Source organism: Artemia sp. Qi Xiang Cuo, chromosome 21, assembly GCF_049724085.1.
Source record: "Artemia sp. Qi Xiang Cuo chromosome 21, ASM4972408v1, whole genome shotgun sequence".
In the NCBI taxonomy this organism is placed as follows: domain Eukaryota; kingdom Metazoa; phylum Arthropoda; class Branchiopoda; order Anostraca; family Artemiidae; genus Artemia; species Artemia sp. Qi Xiang Cuo.
Genome location: NC_142814.1, coordinates 3,870,519 through 3,889,941, shown reverse-complemented (window position 1 = coordinate 3,889,941; position 19,423 = coordinate 3,870,519). Strand labels below are relative to the sequence as shown.

The following is a 19,423-nucleotide window of genomic DNA, read 5'->3' as shown; positions in this document are numbered from 1 at the left end:
TTACCATCACGTGAATACCATGTTAACTTACGAGCCATTTTATGACCAAACACCGCATTGGTTATAACTAGATTGTTATACCATCAAAATTGCAAAAGTCTGTATCCATTACTGTTTTCTTTTCCTACACCAAATTTACTTAGGCTAGGGTACCATCTATCCCTATTTCTACCAACCTGGGCGTTAAAATCTCCCAGTAGAAAAAAAATCATATTTCTACCTGGGACCCTGTCTATTTGATCCTGTAACTGTAAGTAAAATTCCCCTGAGTCACTAGTATCTCCGTCAGTCGGTTTTACAGGGGCGTATACTACTATAACTGATACCCTAAACTTTTTAGTCATAAAATGAGCAATTAGTATTTTATTATTAGTACCTTCCCAGCCTATACAAGACTTAGCAGCTTCCTTATTCATCATGAGCCCTACTCCCTGTCTATGTACCCCATCTTTCCTGCATGAGTAAAGAAATTCTATATCACCTAATTTCATACTTCCTACCCCTGGGATATGAGTCTCTGAAACTCCTAATAAATCCAACTCAAATCGTCTGAATTCTTCAATGAAAATTTCGATACGATGCTCATTTCATCTCGCTGTAATATTCCAAGTTCAGAGTTTCATATTATTTAAATGGTTGAAACTATTTTGGCCTCAGGAAACGAAATAATCTCGAACAGTAGCCCAGACCAGGGATCGTAGATCTAGTCAAGTCTGTACCGAAGAGCTTAAGCCGGCTTAGAACCAGACAACAAGAAGTCCTGGGACCTCCATGAATGGGGGCTTTGTGCAATCCTGGGCCCATCTTGGTCACAACATGGTTTTCAGCAACTTGGCGATGCTCTTCTATCAAAAAGAGTCGAAATCCTGCACAGACTATCTCAAGCGTATTACCTCCGACTCATTATATATTCATGCCTACAAATATTATGCTACTATGGGGAGACATCCCATAATAGATAAATTAGCTAGGAAGAGGTTTTTCAGCCCGAAAACGCCCGTCAAAACATATCAAGTTCAGAAGAATTATCCATTAGTCAGAATCCCGTGCGAATGCTGAGTCGTTTACTAGGCTATAATTTCCTCGAGGGGCGCCACTCCTCAAGTAGAAATAGAGTTGACCGCAAGGTCCCCAGTCTTGAAGGTACCCCGAAAGCGTCGAGACAGCCCTTTGCAGAGGCCATTGTCCATAGACCTGGATCTTACGCCCTGACGCAGTTGTCCCCCTATACAGGATCCTCCCGCGATGGTGTTCTGCATCACCATGCAATTTAACCCATTACTGGGAGAAGGTTTGTAACTCCTGGGACTTGTGGACAAACCAGTGGGCCCTTTTGAGTGTACATTTGAGGGGCCTTCTTCCTCCTCCGCCTGTATTTATGACCCCGGGCGAAGGTACCCTACTTTTATGATGGAGCCCCTGGGAAAAAGTCCCCCCTTGGTCCTTGCCTCCTGTGACGGTATCCTAGGTATCTGCAGGGTGATCCCCTTTTGCCTCGTAGGGACACGCTGAATTTCCTGAGGGAGGCCAACTAATATCTAGCCTAATTTATTGATTCACTTTAACATTAGCTTGTAAAACTAATGTAAGATTAATGTCTAGCTTAATTTATTGATTAACTTCAACATTAGCTTTCAAAACTAATGTAAAACAGAGTCAAACGAATAAAAAGAATAATGAACTAAAGCAAATAAAGATATACAATTATTGACGATTGGGTGCAGCATTAAAAATCTTGACGAACAAGGGAACAAAACTACTTGTGTACCGTATATGCTGTGTTGGTACCGGCTGAATTTTTGGTACCGGTTGAGCTACATGTCGCGGGAACTTTTGGCGCGAAGGGAGATGCTCAGGGGGCAATTACTTTCACTTACAAAAACTTGTTTTTTTTTATTTATTAGAGTAAAATACGGCTATAGGCATATGATTATAAATAGACTACATTCAGCATGTTTGCGAGCTCCTTGTGTTTTTTCTTCCAAATCACCGGTTTAGGATTCTTACATTGGGATTAGGATTTAAATATACATGTGGTTAGAACATTCGGATGTGGCGTAATGACAATATTATTAAACAGGGGTAGACCCTAGCGCCACGCCGGTGAGGGAAGACCGGCGGCGGCGGGGCCAAAAACGGCGCTCTGCGCCGCCGGTAAGATGTCGACGGCGCGCCGCCGGCGCGATCAATGTTGGCCGCAAACATTAATATTTTCATCAGTCTTTCTCGAATCACAGCTTAAATTTACAACAGATTTGAGCCTATTCATGAGTTCAAAAATTCACAAGTCACTGGCTGGAAACTGGTCTTCTTCGTTATTCATCAAGAGAAGTAGAAATCTGGCAGAAACGAAATGGCTGTGGCGTTTCAGAACCCTTGCATAATACGAGTAGTTGAAGTATCTATTAGCTATATATTCTTAACATAAATAATTATCAAAATTAGTAGATTTTTTCATCGAGTATTACTGCACACAAAACTTTAAATACCGTAGCACAAAATTCGTCAGTTATCTGGGTAAAAACATTGAATATAACTTTGAAATTAGAAGCTTAATTTCTTCATAATGCCCTTTGCCCATATCTGTTTTGTTACCTTTAAAACAGTTGAAATGAATGACTTAGTATTGATTGTTTTTTTTTTTGCTCTTTTGAATTCCTAAAAAGTCTTCTTGTATTATAAACTGGTTTTTAATAACAATTTAAAAAAATAAATTTTAAAGTTTTTTTGGCTTCTTTATATAATATATGTCATGTAGGCTAAGGCTAAACTGCTGCTTTTTTATTGGTTTTGGCTGCTCTTTTGGATATTATTCATTTTTTCTTTTGGGGATTCATTCCAAATTATAAAATGATAAATACCTAATATCAGTCAATTATAAACTGAATTTAAAAGGAGTAAATTTATCAAATTGAAAAATACATGATGAACACTTCACAAGAAAACACTTCAATTACAATGAAACAAAAAACACCTAATGGTTTATTCGGTAAGAAGAAAAATGAAGTGCCAGCTATTTTCTTAGGTAAAAAATGAAAAGCTCATCCGTTTTAAATGTAATTAATTGAAATAGTATGCAGACTGAAGTAGCTCCAGGAAGATGTTGGGATATTCTTCCTAGTTCGTCACTTTTGATCCAAGCAAAATGTTATGACACTTAGCATCAGTTACTGAGTTTAAGCTTTGATTTCCAAAGACTCACAAAAATTACCAAATTTAAGAAAGTGGTAACAATAAGTCACCTGTGGTCAAAATACTCAAAGACTCCTCTTTGATCCCCACCCAGGCTCAAAGCTTCTGCTATGGTCATATCCATGGAGATCTCCAGTGTTTCCTTTTAAGATAGCTCTTAAACGTAGTTAGGGGTATTTAGCCCTTTTTACTTTTCTTCGAAGCTTTAAAAAAAGTGTTATAATATTCCAAATGTTACATTTGTGCATATTTTTGGTAATCTTTTGTGGGGTGATCGAATTTTTTAAACCACTGTAGATACGTAAGAACGTTGCAACATCTAGTACCCTGAGGTCATAAGACTGTCAAAGACTCCTCCTTGAACCTCCCAAATTGAAAGCTTTTATTATGACCTGGCCTTTTAATGTAACTTGGGCACTGGACCAAGGGCGCCATTGCCAATCGAGCGCAACGTTAGGTCGGGGTGTCGATATTGCTTCCGTCACACCAATTCGTTTTAGTGCGAATCTGCCTGGTACTTAAGGATGAATGTTTTCAAAGTAAACCAGTTTCATCTATAAGAAAAAAACGGGTTGGACGCATATGTCCCTTTCCCTTTGGACGATAAAACCATTCAAGTGGTATATCAAGTATAAATCACGAAAATCTTGTTAATTCTTTTCAACTTTTCAACTTTTTTGCATCCCTGCTTTCAATAAAAAAAAACAATCAAGGTACTATCACTTAAATATAATAACTCCCTATACCCCCCCCTCTGGATACCATCTTGATAGGATACCGTCTGTGCTTTAAATAAAAAAAAGATAGCTCACTGACCCCCCCCCCCTCTGGATACTACCTTGATAGGATGCCGTCTCTGCTTTAACATAAAAAAAATAACTTTTTAGGATCCCTGCTTTCAATAAAAAAATTTCGAGATATTATCATTTAAATGTAATACCTCCCTACCCCCCCCCTTCTGGAAACCACCTTGGTAGGATACCGTCTCAGCATTCATTAGAAAAATAATTTACTTAATAATTAACTAGGTCATTATATGGTTCAAAAAAACACACAAAATAACGTTAAATAGCTTAGTGTTTCTTGAAAAAATTGAGAGTATGAGTAAAGGGGTGCAAAGACAACAACAAAAATGTCGAAATTGTTCAGATATACCTCAAATTATTGGAAAACTGAGTCATAGATTCACCGTGCCATTCAATAAGATCCAAAGAATCTAATTAAAAGGGAGCACACACAAAAGCCAAATTAGGCCAGTAGCCTATGAGAAATCGCAAAATACCCAAGACAATGAACAAGTCCTAATGGGGGGCCCTGGGTCTATCAAAATATTTCAATGGTTTCGAAGGGAAATTGATATCATTTTCTTCTGTCTCCACTTTAAATGAAAAAAATAATTATCTTTTTGGCTTCCCTGCTTTCAATAAAAAGAAAATGAGGTATTATCATTTAAAAATGATAGCCCCCTATCCCCGCCCCCTAGAGGCAATAATTTAGGCTACAATTTATTTATGAATCATATTTTTGGGGTAACTTCCGGTTCGATCTTTAATTCCCCAACCTTGTACATAGCTTATTCTGTAGCTAAATTTTGTCTCAATAGAAGGTTTTTTTTTTTTTTTTTTGGGGGGGGGGGGCAAAATGTTTCACAAATAATATTGTATTTTCTATAAGGCGTTAAAAAATTGAGTATTAAAAATTAAGAAAAAAATATAAAAAAAAATCAAAAAAAAAAAAAAAAAAAAAAAAAAAAAAAAATCTGCAAACTTACAATTCAGCTGTAGAAACAATCGGCCAGCTATCAATTTCAAAATCCTACTGAATGCTGAGGCTGTATAGTAATAAGTTTCTTCTATAATTCTATCCAGATTGGAAATGAAATTCTTGACTACGAATGATATAAGAAACAGCGGTTGGGAATTTATATTCTAAATGATTTAAAATCATTTCATGCAGACGATACTTTTTTTTGTCAACATATGAAGAACTGTGTATATTGCAATATTTGCAATTGCACATTGCATCTGTCTGGTTTTTATGCAAAGTAACAAACGAGACGAAAATTAATGAACAAGACAGTAGTGAAGAATTATGGTATGCAAAGTAATATTTGTCAGGGAAAGTCACTGGTGATAAATCACTAGGGGTGGCACCGTGATTGCGTGATTTTCGGGGATTCGGGGACCCAAATTTTTTTTTCGGCGTGACGCATAGATTTTCAGGGAAATACCCGAAAATTCGGGGATAGTGCAAGCCCTGCTTGATTTCTAATCAGGGAAATCGAAATACTAAACCACACGAGAAGAAAAAGCTCCAACTTTGCGGTTGGCGCAATGAAGAATTGCCGCAAAATTAATTTAAAGTCGACCGAACGCCGCCACCTCTGCCGGCTGCGGCGTGCCTGCGGTGCGCCGGCGGCGTTACGCCACTTCGGCGGCGTTCAACCGGGCCTCTTGTCTGCGGCGTTCGGTCGATCCACCGGCACGGCACCGGGGTCTAAACAGGGGCGGAGAAGTAACAGCGCCCTGTCTAATACCCCCTTTAATTGAAATTGAAGGAGGGAGTTCCACCTTACCAGGTAAGATGGTAACCTTAGATCCGGCATTTCGCTTTTTTTTATACATATCACGTATCGATTTAATGACAGAAATATTAACTCCACGCTTATAAGCAGTCAATAAGATATGTGGGTGTACACTCGAATATCTTATTGAATAAGATATATTATTATCATTATTATTATTAATTTATTACCCATTATTAAACATACAAAATGTTGTAAATGGAGTACAAGAGAGAAAAAAAAATAACAACAAAATATCCAAAAAAAAAATAACAACAAAATATCCAAAAAAATTCTCAACTAAAGAAAAACAAGATTAATAAAAATACTACTAAAATAAAAAAAAAATTACAAGTTTAAGTTATTACGACACATAACGAAGAGTGGCTTGGTTCAAATGCCTTTGCAAATCGAGCACGGCGATTCAGTACAGCAATAAGTGGGTCGGTTATACCATACTTCAGAGACATTTTCGAATTCCACATCCAAATTGGAAGACGAAGTAGATACTTGCCATATCATAGGCAGCGTGCTAGCGCTGCCTAAGTAAAGAACGATGTGGGCACAATGTGTTTTTGGTTTCTCCAAACCTGGGCTCCCCGTACCGAAGGAATTGTCGTGTAAACTTTAAAAAGCGCTCATTTGGCTTCAAATTGTAGTGGCTAGGGTCTTTTTTAATAGTTAAACCGACCTGGACGGCACCTAGCCCCCCCCCCCCACGACAATCTTTCCCCCGAACACATCCAATCAAAATTTTGAGATAGCCATTTTGCTCAGCGTAGTTGATTTACAGATAGAAAATATGTTTTTTAGGAGGACACTCCCCCACAGCCCTCAGGGCAAGGGTTTTAAGTTATGCCCTGGGGGCATATATGGTTTTTATAGAAGGCGTTGTCGTAGAAACTTCAAAACAGGCTCTTTCGATTGGAAATTCAAAGGGATAGTACCTTTTTCAATAGTCAAAAGTGATTGGAGGGCCACTAGCCCCCCTCCGCACGCCCCTGCGTCCCCCCAACACATCCAATCCAAATGTTGTGATAGCCATTTTGTTCAATGTAGTTTTAAGTTCTGGTAGTTAGGTCTTTGTGGATGACAACCCCCGCTGATCCCTTAGGGCAAGGGTTGTAAGTTTTGCCCTGGGGGGCATATAAAGTTTTCACAGAACGCGTTGTCATAGAAACTTCGGCGAGGGCTCATTTGATTAGAAATTGTATTGGCTTGTGTCCTTTTTAATAGTCGAAAGTACTTGGAAGGCAACTAACACCCCTTCCACGCCCACCATTTCCCCCAACACATCCAATCAAAATTTTGAGATAGCCTTTTTTTCCACGCAGTTAAAATTCAGGAAATTATACCTTTGAGCAGGACACCCCCCCCCCCCCACAGTCTTCAGAGCAAGGGTTATAAGTTATGCCTTTGGGGCTTATTATTTTTTAATTAGATCTTTGTCGTAGAAACTTTAAAAAGGGCTAATTTGATATGAAATTCAAAGTTCTAGTGCCCTTATTAGTAGTAGAAAGTCATTCGTGGGCAACTAACCCCCCTCTCACGCCCACCCTTTCCCGAAACACATCCAATCAACATTTTTAGATAGCCATTTTATTCAGTGTTTAGGATTTCCTGATAGAAATTATTTTTTTGAGGAGGACACTCCCCCACAGCCCTCAGGGCAAGGGTTGTAAGTTATGCCCTGGGGCATACAAGGCTTTTACTGAACGCGTCGTCTTAGAAACTTCAAAAATGACTCATTCGATCGGAAATTGGAATGCCTAGCGCCTTTTTCAATAGTCGAAAGTGATTGGAAGGCAACAAACACCCCTTCCACGCCCACCATTTCCCCAAACATATCGGATCAAAATTTCTTGATAGCCATTTTGTTCCACGAAGTGTAAAGTTCAGGAAATTATACCTTTGAACAGGACACTCTCCCCATAGTCTTCAGGGTAAGGGTTATAAGTTATGCACTGGGGGCATATAAGGTTTTTATTGAAATGGGTAACTAACCCCCCTCTCACGCCAACCATTTCCCCAAACACATCCAATCAAAATTTTGAGATATCCATTTTGTTCAACGTAGTCGAAAGCTATGGATATTAGGTCTTTTAGGATAAAAACCCCATCAAAGCTTTCAGTGCAAGGGTTGTAATTTGTGCCCTGGGAGCATATAAGGTTTATATAGAAAGTTGTTGTTGAAATTTCAGAAGGGGCTCATTTGATTGAAAATTGAAATTGCCCATTTTAACAGTCGAAAGTGAGCGGAGAGTATTTAACCCCCCTCTCACGCCCTCCATTTCTCCAAACACATTCAATCAAAGCTTAGAGATAGCCATTTTGTTCAACGTAGTTGAAAATTCTGGAAATTATGTATTTAAGGATAACAAACCTCCAAGAGTCCCCAGGGTAAAGGTTGTAAGTTATGCCCAGGGGGCATATAAGGTTTCTAATGATAGAATTGTCGTAAAAACTTCAAAAGGGGCCCATTCAATAGGAAATTGAGAGGGATAGTGCCCTTTTTAATAGTTGAAAGTGATTGGACGGTAACTAACCCCTCTCTCACGTCCACCATTCCCCCAAACACATCCAATCAAAATTTTCAGAGAGCCATTTTGTTCAACGTAATAGAAAGTTCTGGAAATTAGGTCTGTGAGGATGACAACCCCCCCCACCCACCCCACAGGGCGCGGGGTGTAAGTTATACCCTTGGGGTATATAAGGTTTTTATTGAAAGCGTTGTCGTAGAAACTTCAAAAGGGCTCATTTGATTGGAAATTGAAAGGGGTAGTGCCTTTGTTAATAGTTGAAAGTGATTGGAGAAAGACTAACGCCCCTCTCATGCCCACCATTTCCCCAGACACATCCAATCAAAATTTTAAGATAGCCATTTTGTGTAACGGAGTTGAAAGTTCTAGAAATTAGGTCTTAGAGGATGACAACCACCCTCGCAGCCCTTAGGGTAAGAGTTGTGATTTATGCGCTGGGGCCATATACGGTGTTTATAGGAAGTGTTGTCGTAGAAACTCGAAAAAGGCTCATTCGATTGGAATTCGAAAGGCCTAGTGCCCTTTTTAATAGTCGTAAGTAATTGGAAGGCTTGACATTTTTATAGTAAAGATCGATTTGGATATAATGTATTATTGTTTTTTTGTTGTTGTTGTTTAGACCAGGGCACTTTGTATCAAAGGAGTTGTTGTAGGAACTTCGAAAAGGGCTCATTCGATTGAAAACAGAAAGGGCGGATGCCCTTTTTAATAGTCGAAAGTGATTAGAGGAAAACTAAAACTCCTCCCACGCCCACCCTCCCATTTGACTTTATTTTTAAAAACTAAATGCTGCCATAAGATTAAATCAAAATGCACTGTGTTAATGCTAATTCCCATTAAGGCATCTCAGCAGTATCCCAAGAACGACTGAGGGTATTATGTTCAAATTTTTGGAGCTGCTTCTGCTCTTAAAGTTTAAACCAAATCAAAACAGCGTAAGTGTATCCAAGCTATCAAAGAAAGTAAACAGATTTTTTTGCGAATGGTATCAAGTTTTCCATTTCAGGTCAACTAGAGGAGGTATGAAACTAAATTAAACAGTACTATTTGTGTCCAGATTTTTAAAAGGGCGTATGTGGTTAAAAATTGCTGAAAATTTTTCTCCAGCATACAAACAGCAGGCCAAGCTATAAGTTCTTAGACAAAACGAATAGATTTAAAGTATTATTTTCTTTTTCTCTGAAAAGACTATGTCAATATAAAACGAACAGAAATTAATTTAAAAAAACTTTTTCCACAAAATAAGTTTTTCAAAGAAAATTAAAGATCTCTATTAAACAAAAAATGAACAAAAATAAAATCAAATAATCTACCAAGCGTGAAACTACCACAAATCAGCATCGATAAATAAATGAAACCCAAAACAAGCACAAATTACAATAAATAACCGAGTCAAACTCAAAACGAGCAGAAATTAACATAAGTTGGGCTCAAAACCCCTAACGCTTATAAGCAGTCAATAAGATATGAGGGTGTACACTCGCATATCTTATTGAATAAGATATATTATTATTATTATTATCAATTTATTACCCATTATTAAACATACAAAATGTTGTAAATGTAGTACAAGAGAGAGAAAAAAAATAACAAAAAAATATCAAAAGAAAACTCAACTACAGAAAAACAAGATTAAGAACATTACTACTAAAAAAAAATTTACAAGTTTAGGTTATTGCGACATATAACGAAGAGTGGCTTGGTTCAAATGCCTTTGCAAATCGAGCAGGGCGATTCAGTACAGCTATAAGCGGGTCTGTTATACCATACTTCAGAAACATTTTCGAATTCCTCAGCCAAATTGGAAGGCAAAGTAGATACTTGCCATATCTGTAAAAAGTAGACCGAATACTGCGGCGATCAGACGAAGTAAATATTTTTCAAAACGGAGATAGGGCTAGGACATGTGGCAAAACAAAAGCGTTATACACCCTTGCGAGTAGAAAACGGTTAAAGTGGCACTTCATTGAAACGACAATTCCATAAGCTCTTCGTGTCTTTATAGCGAACAACGAAACAAGGCAATCTCGAGTTTTTTTTTAAGATCACTACATATTGGAAGGCCGAGGTACATTATCTTAGACGAAGACTTGATTGTATAAGTTCCGAAAATTACATCAACTGGTACACAATCTTTAACGCGGCTATTATATACGAGAACTTCACTCTTCTGGGGATTTAAAGAAAGACCTATAATACCGTATTCCTTACTCAAAACACGAAAAGTCTCTTCGATGCCTACAACTGTTCTATTCAGACTGTTCTACAACTGTTCTATTGAGTTCAAAATGTCGTCGGCATAATCGATCAGCGAAAAATTGAGACCTCTAAAGATACAAGTAGACTGAACCGATTCTTGCGATGAAATAATACTATTATTGAATAGCGGTGGCGAAGTAAGTGCCACTTGGCGTATTCCCTTCTCTACAGGTATAAGACTAAAAGATAGGGCTAAAGCATTAACACACGGTACATTTACACGCCTTTTAATTTACTATACATATTCCTAGAATAGACTGCGCGTAGAATAGACTTATCCACCACACGCTTCCAAGCAGACAACAATATCTGTGGAGTCGAACGCGCGGTTGACATCGTGACCGGCAAAATACAGTGTCTCATTTGAATCATCGGCATCAATCAACAAATTAGCAATCATATAATGCGCGTGTTCTCTACTCATGTTCTTTTTGAAACTAAATTGGTTATCCGGCGTGTTACATGTAGCACTAAGCCTATTTACAACAAGCAATTCAAATAACTTTCACGGTACAGGTACGACAGTTATCGGGTGTAAGAAGAACGCTGCCCCCCGTCTTTTCCGTTTTTTAGTACAGGAGTAATTACATCCGTGCAAAATAGGTCTGGAGCAATCCCAGCATTAAAAATCATTTGGTACAGGAGACAAAGGTGCTCGACAAGGTTCTGACTTCCCGCTTGCAGATGCAATCCGCAAAGGTTATCCACCCCCCTCGACAACTTCTTCTTCAGTTTCGAGAGTGCCTCACTGACTGACGAATTAGACACAACAAAACCATCTTCCCGTTCACATTCTGCAAGACTCGCATCGAGCTCAATAAAAATTTATTTTCTAGATCAGCATTAGGCGATGAAAACTCGTGCGTAAAATATTTAACCCACTCACTCGCACTTGACAGAACATCAACTAATTCTTTACGTTTCTTCTTTTTTAGGAATTTCTACATGTGATTGGGGTCTTGATTATCAGATTTTCTATCACATTAAATAATCAGAGCAGGATATGTAGCGCGAATTTTTGCGAATCTACGCATAGTATATAATCAGATGTAGCTCACGATACCATGCCTTGGTCGGCCGGTATCTATCCACATGCGTAACCAGAATTTCGCGTCCGCACACGCATCTACAAGATCCGAATTATCGGACCAGTGGGGTATTTCCGAGCCAATCCGAACACGACAAATCGGTACGGAAAGATATATAAGAAAGCTCTAGATACGTCTAACCCAGCAAAATATACTACCTCCTTATTTTCATGAGCATGTAGAAGTAAATTAGCAATCAAATGGTGAGCATGGTCGCGGCCTACTCCTTTCTTGAAGCCGAACTGGTTAACCGGTGTATTTACACTTATCATTTATCTCGTCAATAATTTGTAACTCAATAACTTTGCACAAGACCGGTGACAACGTAATTGGCCTGAAAGAAGAACGTTGGTCCGAGGGCTTTCCGCTTTTTAAAACCGGGGTTATTACTCCAGTACTGAACAACTCAGGAACTATACCACAACAGAATATCATCTGAAATAGTAACATTATTCTAATAATGAAGATAGCCAATACAATTTAAATAATCAACATATAAAATATCATATTCAAACAACAATTTAGATTTTAAAATACTAATCAAACAGTTCATGGTAACGAACTGTAAGTAAGGAGCGATCGGGCTCAATAGTAACAAAAACTAAAAAAACGGAATTTTAATACCAATAGATATATAAAAAGAATCGGCTTTTTATGCTGATTTCAAATATATAGATTTCATTAAGTTTAATCTTACCTATCAAAAGTTACGAGCCTGAGAAAATTCGCCTGATTTTCGAAAAAAAAGCGAAACACCCCCTAAAAGTCAAGTGATCTTAATGAAAATCATACCATCAGCTTCAGAATATCAGAAAACCTTACTGTATAGGTTTCAAGCTCCTATCTGCAAAAATGTGGAATTTTGTATTTTTGCCAGTAAAAAAGATCACGGATTCGTGTTTATTTGTTTGTTTTTTTCCCAGGGGTGATCACATCGACCACCCCTGGGCAAACGAGTATATCGGGTGAGGGCTCATTCGAACAGAAAATAAAAATTCTAGTGCCCTTTTTAAGTCAAACTAAACTAAAAAACTAGCTCAGACTCAAAACAAAATGAAATAAAGAAGAAAAAAAACCTGAGAAAAGAGAGCAAATCCTCAAACACGTTTTATTTTGATTTATATGTTATCACACAAATTTCATAATGAAGGCATATTTTTTGATCACACTCTAGATGGCAGCAACCATAATTCGAAGCAGGCAATACGAAACGATATTTTGGAACCAACATTTGCTTTCTTCTACAATTTTACAAATAACAGAGAACTTATATTATTTTATATGTCAGTTTACAAATATACTTCCATTAAAACTTAAAACGAACATAAATTATTACGTATATAAGAGGGTTCACCCCCTAGTCCATACCTCGCTCTTTACGCTAAAGTTCGAATTTTGTTCCAATTATTTGAGAATGATCCCAGAATCACAAAGGCCGTTTAATTAGAATAAAAAGCTCTTTTGAAAGTCATAAAAAAAACTTTAGCATAAAGAGGGAGATATTGACGAGGGGGCGAACCCCCTCATATACGCAATGATATCTGTTCATTCTACGTTTTAACGTTGCTCCTTATTTTCAACCGAAAAAACTTGTTTTATTTTCTAATTTAATTTCTGATCGTTTCTTAAATAATGCTGGGAAATTCGGCAACCCTCCATAGAAATTTCCCTTCACCCATGAAAACTTCCGGCATGGAAAGATACTCCCAAGTAACCCCCCCCCCCACCAGAAAGAATCCCCCCAGAAAACGACTGTATACTTCCTAATAACCAATACTATATGTAAACAATGGTCAAAGTTCATAACTTGCAGCCCTTCCACCAGGGTTTTTTGGGGATTAAGGCATCCTCGAAGACATAGTTATAAGATTTTTCGACTATGCTGAACAAAATAGTTATCTCAAAACTTTGATCGGGTAAATTTGGGAAAAAACGAGCGTGGCAAGGGGCCCAGGTGCCCTCCAATTTGTTTGGTCACTTAAAAAGGGCACTAGAGCTTTTAATTTCCGTTCGAATGAGCCCTCTCGTGATATTCTAGGACGACTGGGTCGATATAATCACCCCTAAAAAAAAAAAAAAAAAAAAAAAAAAAAAAAAAAAAAAAAAAACACGCATCCGTGATCTTTCTTCTGGCAGAAAATACAAAATTCCACATTTTTGCAGATAGGAGCTTGAAACCTCTACAGTAGGGTTCTATGATACACTGAATTAGATGGTGTGATTTAACATCCTATGACTTGTCCTATGACTTAACATTAACATCCTATGACTTTTAGGGGCTGTTTCCCCCTTTTTGCGAAAATAAGGCAAATTTTCTCAAGCTCATAACTTTTGATGGGTAAGACTAAACTTGATGAAAATTTTATGTCTGAAATCAGGATAAAAGTCCGATTTTTTTATCTATTGGTATCAAAATCCCGTTTTTTAGAGTTTCGGTTACTATTGAGCCGGGGCACTCCTTGCTTACAGTTCGTTACCAGGAACTGTTTGATTCTAGACAAAAGACCATTGAAAGAAATGCTCCCAGACAATGTTTTAAGTTGTATATATCAAACTCTGAAATTAAAAGCAAAGTTGTTGCACTCGCAAATTGTTAGTTACAAAAAGCTGACATTAGCATTCAGATTACTTTGCACACATTTGATATCAGCACCATCTAGATAAGTATTTCAGTGCCCTCCGAACTACGAAAATTCAAGGAGCAGAGTCAAATTTTACGCCAAAAGAAAAAAGAGGACGGGAAGAGCGTTACTAGTTATTTTTGGGATGAACAAATTAGGATAATAAATAATTCTGTTGATTTTCAACAGATAAATGGTATTATTAAGTAGATTTCTAAAAAACAAGATATTTTGAAAATTACAAACAATATAATCATTTAAAACCTTGCCAGTAATACATATCACAAAAGTGTCATGAAACGAAAGTTCACAAATTAAAATAACAATTAATTTTATTTATTCTCGAGCTCAGATACTCAAACTCCTAAATATAGTTTTTGATAATAGTTTGCTGAGTATGGTGAATCATAGGAGTATGAAGGATGGTGAACAAGCACAGCAAATAGAAGTATGGGGAATGAGTATGGTTTCTGGTGGAGTATGGTGAATGGCTATTTGAAATATGGTGGTTGAAAAGTTCGAGCTAAGATGTTGAAACTTAAAAATATGATTTTTGATAAAAGAAAGTACCTACTGAGTTAAGAAGATACTTAAATTAAATAATTGTATTGTATGGTGAATAAGAGTCTGGTGAATGAATGTGATTTCTGCTCGACTATGGAGTATGGTGAATGAGTATTTGAAACACGGTGGTTGAAACGTTTGAACGAAGATACTGAAACTTATAAATAGGGTTTTTGATAATAGTAAGATATATATGGTTTTAATCACGTTTTATAGATTGCCCAACATTCTGCTTTTCGGCAATCCACCTTGGACAAAGAAAAAAACAAACAAAAAAAACACATCTTTCAGTATAGGTCTAGCAGTATAGGGTCCTCCAATGTAGTCCAGTCGTAAAAAAGTATACATATGCTATGCCAGAGGCAGAAGCGTATGCTGGGGCGGCAATATAGGGAAAGAACTAAAGGGAATAAGAGACTCACAGAAGGGGGTAAAGAGTGAAGCTCAGAGCAAATTGTGGAGGAGGACGAGTATGCGCAGCTGCGTTCTCAGGCAGGTTGATGCTGCGATGAGTTACAAGTAGCAGTGGGAAGTACTAGTACTATTCTGTTATGTAGTATATACTGGGAGCTACCGGAAGTAATATAATGGTACTTCTATTATAGAAAAAAAAATTGAAAAAATAAAAATAAAATTTGAAAAAAAAAATTCATACAAATTTTTATAAAAAAAAAGTTGAAAAAGATGGTACTATTTTGTTTGTTTGAACGTAATTTATAGGGTCATGAATTTTGCTTTAGACTTTTGAGGGGTTTTTTTTTCACTCCTATGAAAAAAAAGAAGAAAAACAAGAAAACAAAAACAAATACACTGACTCTCGTTCAATGGATGACTGAGGCGTCCGGTGCCTTACTAAGACACTCACCAAGACAAATTCAGAGAATATCATCTTGGGACTTTTCCAGGTATTCGCATGACAAACAAATGCTAAAGTATTTGTTCTCATCCTTCAAACGCAGTAGAATGACGATGATTTTATAAGAGAGGAATTATGGCAAAAAATACATATAACTAAACATTTAAAGTCAAATTTCAATTATCCTCCTTCCCTCCCTCTCATTTCTCCCAAATATGAATCTCAGGACGGGTTTTAAATTATACCAGTTAGAGTTCCGATTCCGATCAGCAAAGTTTCAACGATTGTATCTAGTGTCAATGCTGGACCAACAATAGCGAATCCGTGAGATATTCGGTCAATGACCTCTTCCTTTCTTGAAGAACTAACTGTCCATTCAGCAAGTAGGCGAACCTTCGATAAATCAATCAGGAGCAGAAATACAAAAGCAGCATCGCTTCAAAAAAGAAATACATTAGAAATATTACGGTTAAACATGAACCGAATATTTGCAATACCTATGATCACAGTTCATATAATTATCCAGTATGATCATTCTCTATCTCACCCATTATAAGAACCCGGACCGGGGTGCGAGTGCTCCGGAGAACGTTTTTGCAGATATAAACATAAGCGAAGTCCGATCTTTTCATGGGTAGACAAGTCAGACTGTGAAAAAGTGGAAACCCGCTATCACGGCTAATGCCATTTGTTGGGAACAGTCAGAAACCGACTAACCCGCAGTCCCGCTAGTGCAGAAATAAGTGGGTGGAGCTTTTTGTTCACACTAAGAACGTAGACCAGATATGATCTTCGATAAGCTTACTAGATAATTACATGAACTGTGCCTATGATACAACAAGTTTTACAAGGATAGAAAATAGTTGGCTTTTTCTGGGCATTATTTTGTAGATAAAAACACTTCAAAATTTCATTTTACAGTATAAATTTGACACTTAATCTGACATAGAGAAAATAGATAAAGACATTAGACGTTTGATTAGATGTTGGATCGAACTGATATGTTTTTAAAGTTTTAAACAACACTATGTTCTAACCCTTGGTTTAGAGTTACTTCTTTAGTGGAGCAAATGATCACATATGAGGCCATTTTTTGAACACTAGTGGGCCCTAATTCTGAACAATATTTGATAAAGAGACAAAAGAAAAAACTTTAGATGTTTGATTAGATGTTTGGTCGAACTGACATGTTTTAACAATTTTAGACGATACTATTTTCTAATGCATGGTTTAGAGCACAGTAGACAGAATATACCAGTAAGCTTATCGCAGATCATTTCTGGTCTTCGTGAACAAAAAGCTCCTCCCACTTATTTCTGCATTAGCGGGAATGCGGGTTAGTCTGTTTCCGTTTGTTTCAATGCACTTTGACGGAAACAGTCGGAAACAGACTAACCTGCATTCCCGCTAATCTGACTTCGCCTATGTTTATATCTGCAAAAACGTTCTCCGGAGCACTCGCACCCCGGTCCGGGTTTTTATAATGGGTGAGATAGAGAATGATCATACTGGATAATATATGAACTGTGGTTTAGAGTCAGTGTTTTAGTAGAGTAAATAATCACCTATAAGGCCGTATGTCGAACATAAGTGGGCTTTGTAACTTTGTAAATTATTTAATAAAGAGACAAAAGATTAAAAAAATTTTTGTCTTTTTTCTCTGGTCACGCTTGCTAAGTAAAAATTGGTCTGATCACTTCTTAACTGACCGCATTTTTAGTAATTATTCTCCAAAATCTATTAAGGAGGAGTTGTCTTTCTGAAGGAAATACTAATAAGAAACCATTATCCAGATTGGTTAATTGACAAGATTTTTTCAAAAAGAAGAAAAAATTTCTGGTGATTTCTAAGGTAGTCTCAGAAACAACTGAAGAGAAGGATGTTTTGTGTTATGTAACATATTTTCCAGGGCTGAGTGCCAAAATAAAACGAATTTTACATAGTGATGATTTCAAGGTAGCTTTAAAGAGTAGTAATACTTTGACCAATAATACTTTGTTTATACTTTGGGTAATACTTTGGGTAATACTCTGGGTAATACTTTGGGTAATACTTTGGGTAATACTTTGGTAATACTTTGGGTAATACTTTGGTAATACTTTGGGTAATACTTTGGGTAATAATTTGGGTAATACTCTGGGTAATACTTTGGTAATACTTTGGGTAATTCTTTGGACAATAATTACGGTAATACTTTGGTAATACTTTGGGTAATACCTTGGTAATAATTTGGGTACATTTTGGGTAATACTTTGGTAATACTTTGGGTAATACTTTGGATAATACTTTGGAAATACTTTGGGTAATACATTGGGTAATACTTTGGTAATACTTTGGGTAATACTTTGGGTAATACTTTGGGTAATACTTTGGGTAATACTCTGGGTATTTTTCTAAATTCTGGAAAGGATCGGGCTTCAGTGGTGCAGCAAAGCGGGGTCTATAAGATCCAATGTACTTGCGGAAGTTCCTATGTGGAACGTACTAGCTAGAATTTAAAAACGAAATTACTACATCAAGATTATATTTCATCAGCCTTAAAGCAAAATTACAAACCTGAAGATTCCACGTCAGCTCTCGGAACATATTTTAAATTTTTCGGATCATTTTATCTCGTTCGATAATTTCTCTTTGATTTCTAGAGACTGGGATTTAGAAGCAAATTATCAGGGAAACAATTGAAATAAAGAAAATTTATTCAAGAACCTAGCTTTAAATGGATATGCTGATGAATTTGGCTTAAACTCAATTTACGATAATTTACTAAGGTCAGATAAAGTAAGGTTCATTTCTCCCAATGCTTTTGACCTCTGCCCACCTGTTAATTTAAGTAAAGCTAATGAACCAGAAACTAGGAATTCAAGAAAATTTACTTCGGTATTCTGTTGAAAAACATGAGAACCCTAAATAATGTGACTATTTTATTTTATATTTTTTATTAATTTTTTTTGTATATATCGTTATTATATATATATATTTTTATATATTATTACATATATATTTTGTATATATATATATATATATATATATATATATATATATATATATATATATATATATATATATATATATATATATATATATATATATATATATATATATATATATATATATATATATATATATATATATATATATATATATATATATATATGACGGTCACTGTATATGTGATCGAAATATCTAGAATTTTTCATTGTTTATTCACAGTCTAATAAAAGGATTTATCTCTATTTGAACTGTTATTTATATAAATTGTTTTATCCCTTTCAGCCCTTTTTTCAGTTATTATTGTCTTTTTTTTGTACCCGACTTTTAGTAAATTATCGTACTCGTTTTCTATTACAATTACCATGGTAAGCGCCATGGTAGCATGGTAGTACCTGGTACTTACCATCGTAAGTACCTGTATACATAGTAAGTGCCAGCACTATATACAATACAATTACTGTACTGAAAGCTGTAGCAATAATGTGAAACTGAAACAAACACCCATGCACAGCATAAGCTATTAATAAAACAAAACAAAGTTTTAGAAAATAACATAAAAAACGCATAAAATAACAATAAAAATATTCTTAGTCAATACATTCGTTCTCAGTGAACACACCATAACATAAGAATTAAATAATATGACTTAGAATAGTTAGTTCATATTGTAAGAAAGAATCCACCACCAAAATATTGACAATTTCAGCGCTAAAAAAAAAAATAAAAAAATAAAAAAAAATCACCATGGA

At 36.4% G+C, this 19,423-nt stretch overlaps 1 protein-coding gene across 1 annotated transcript in view; it reads right to left on the bottom strand.

Annotated features, from left to right (window-relative positions):
- Positions 1-19,423, bottom strand: part of Hmgcr (HMG coenzyme A reductase) — a 184,313-nt gene that overhangs the window by 102,855 nt on the left and 62,035 nt on the right. The window contains 1 exon segment of the mRNA XM_089107011.1: positions 15,929-16,119. Within this exon segment, the coding sequence (XP_088963137.1) occupies positions 15,929-16,119 (191 nt within the window).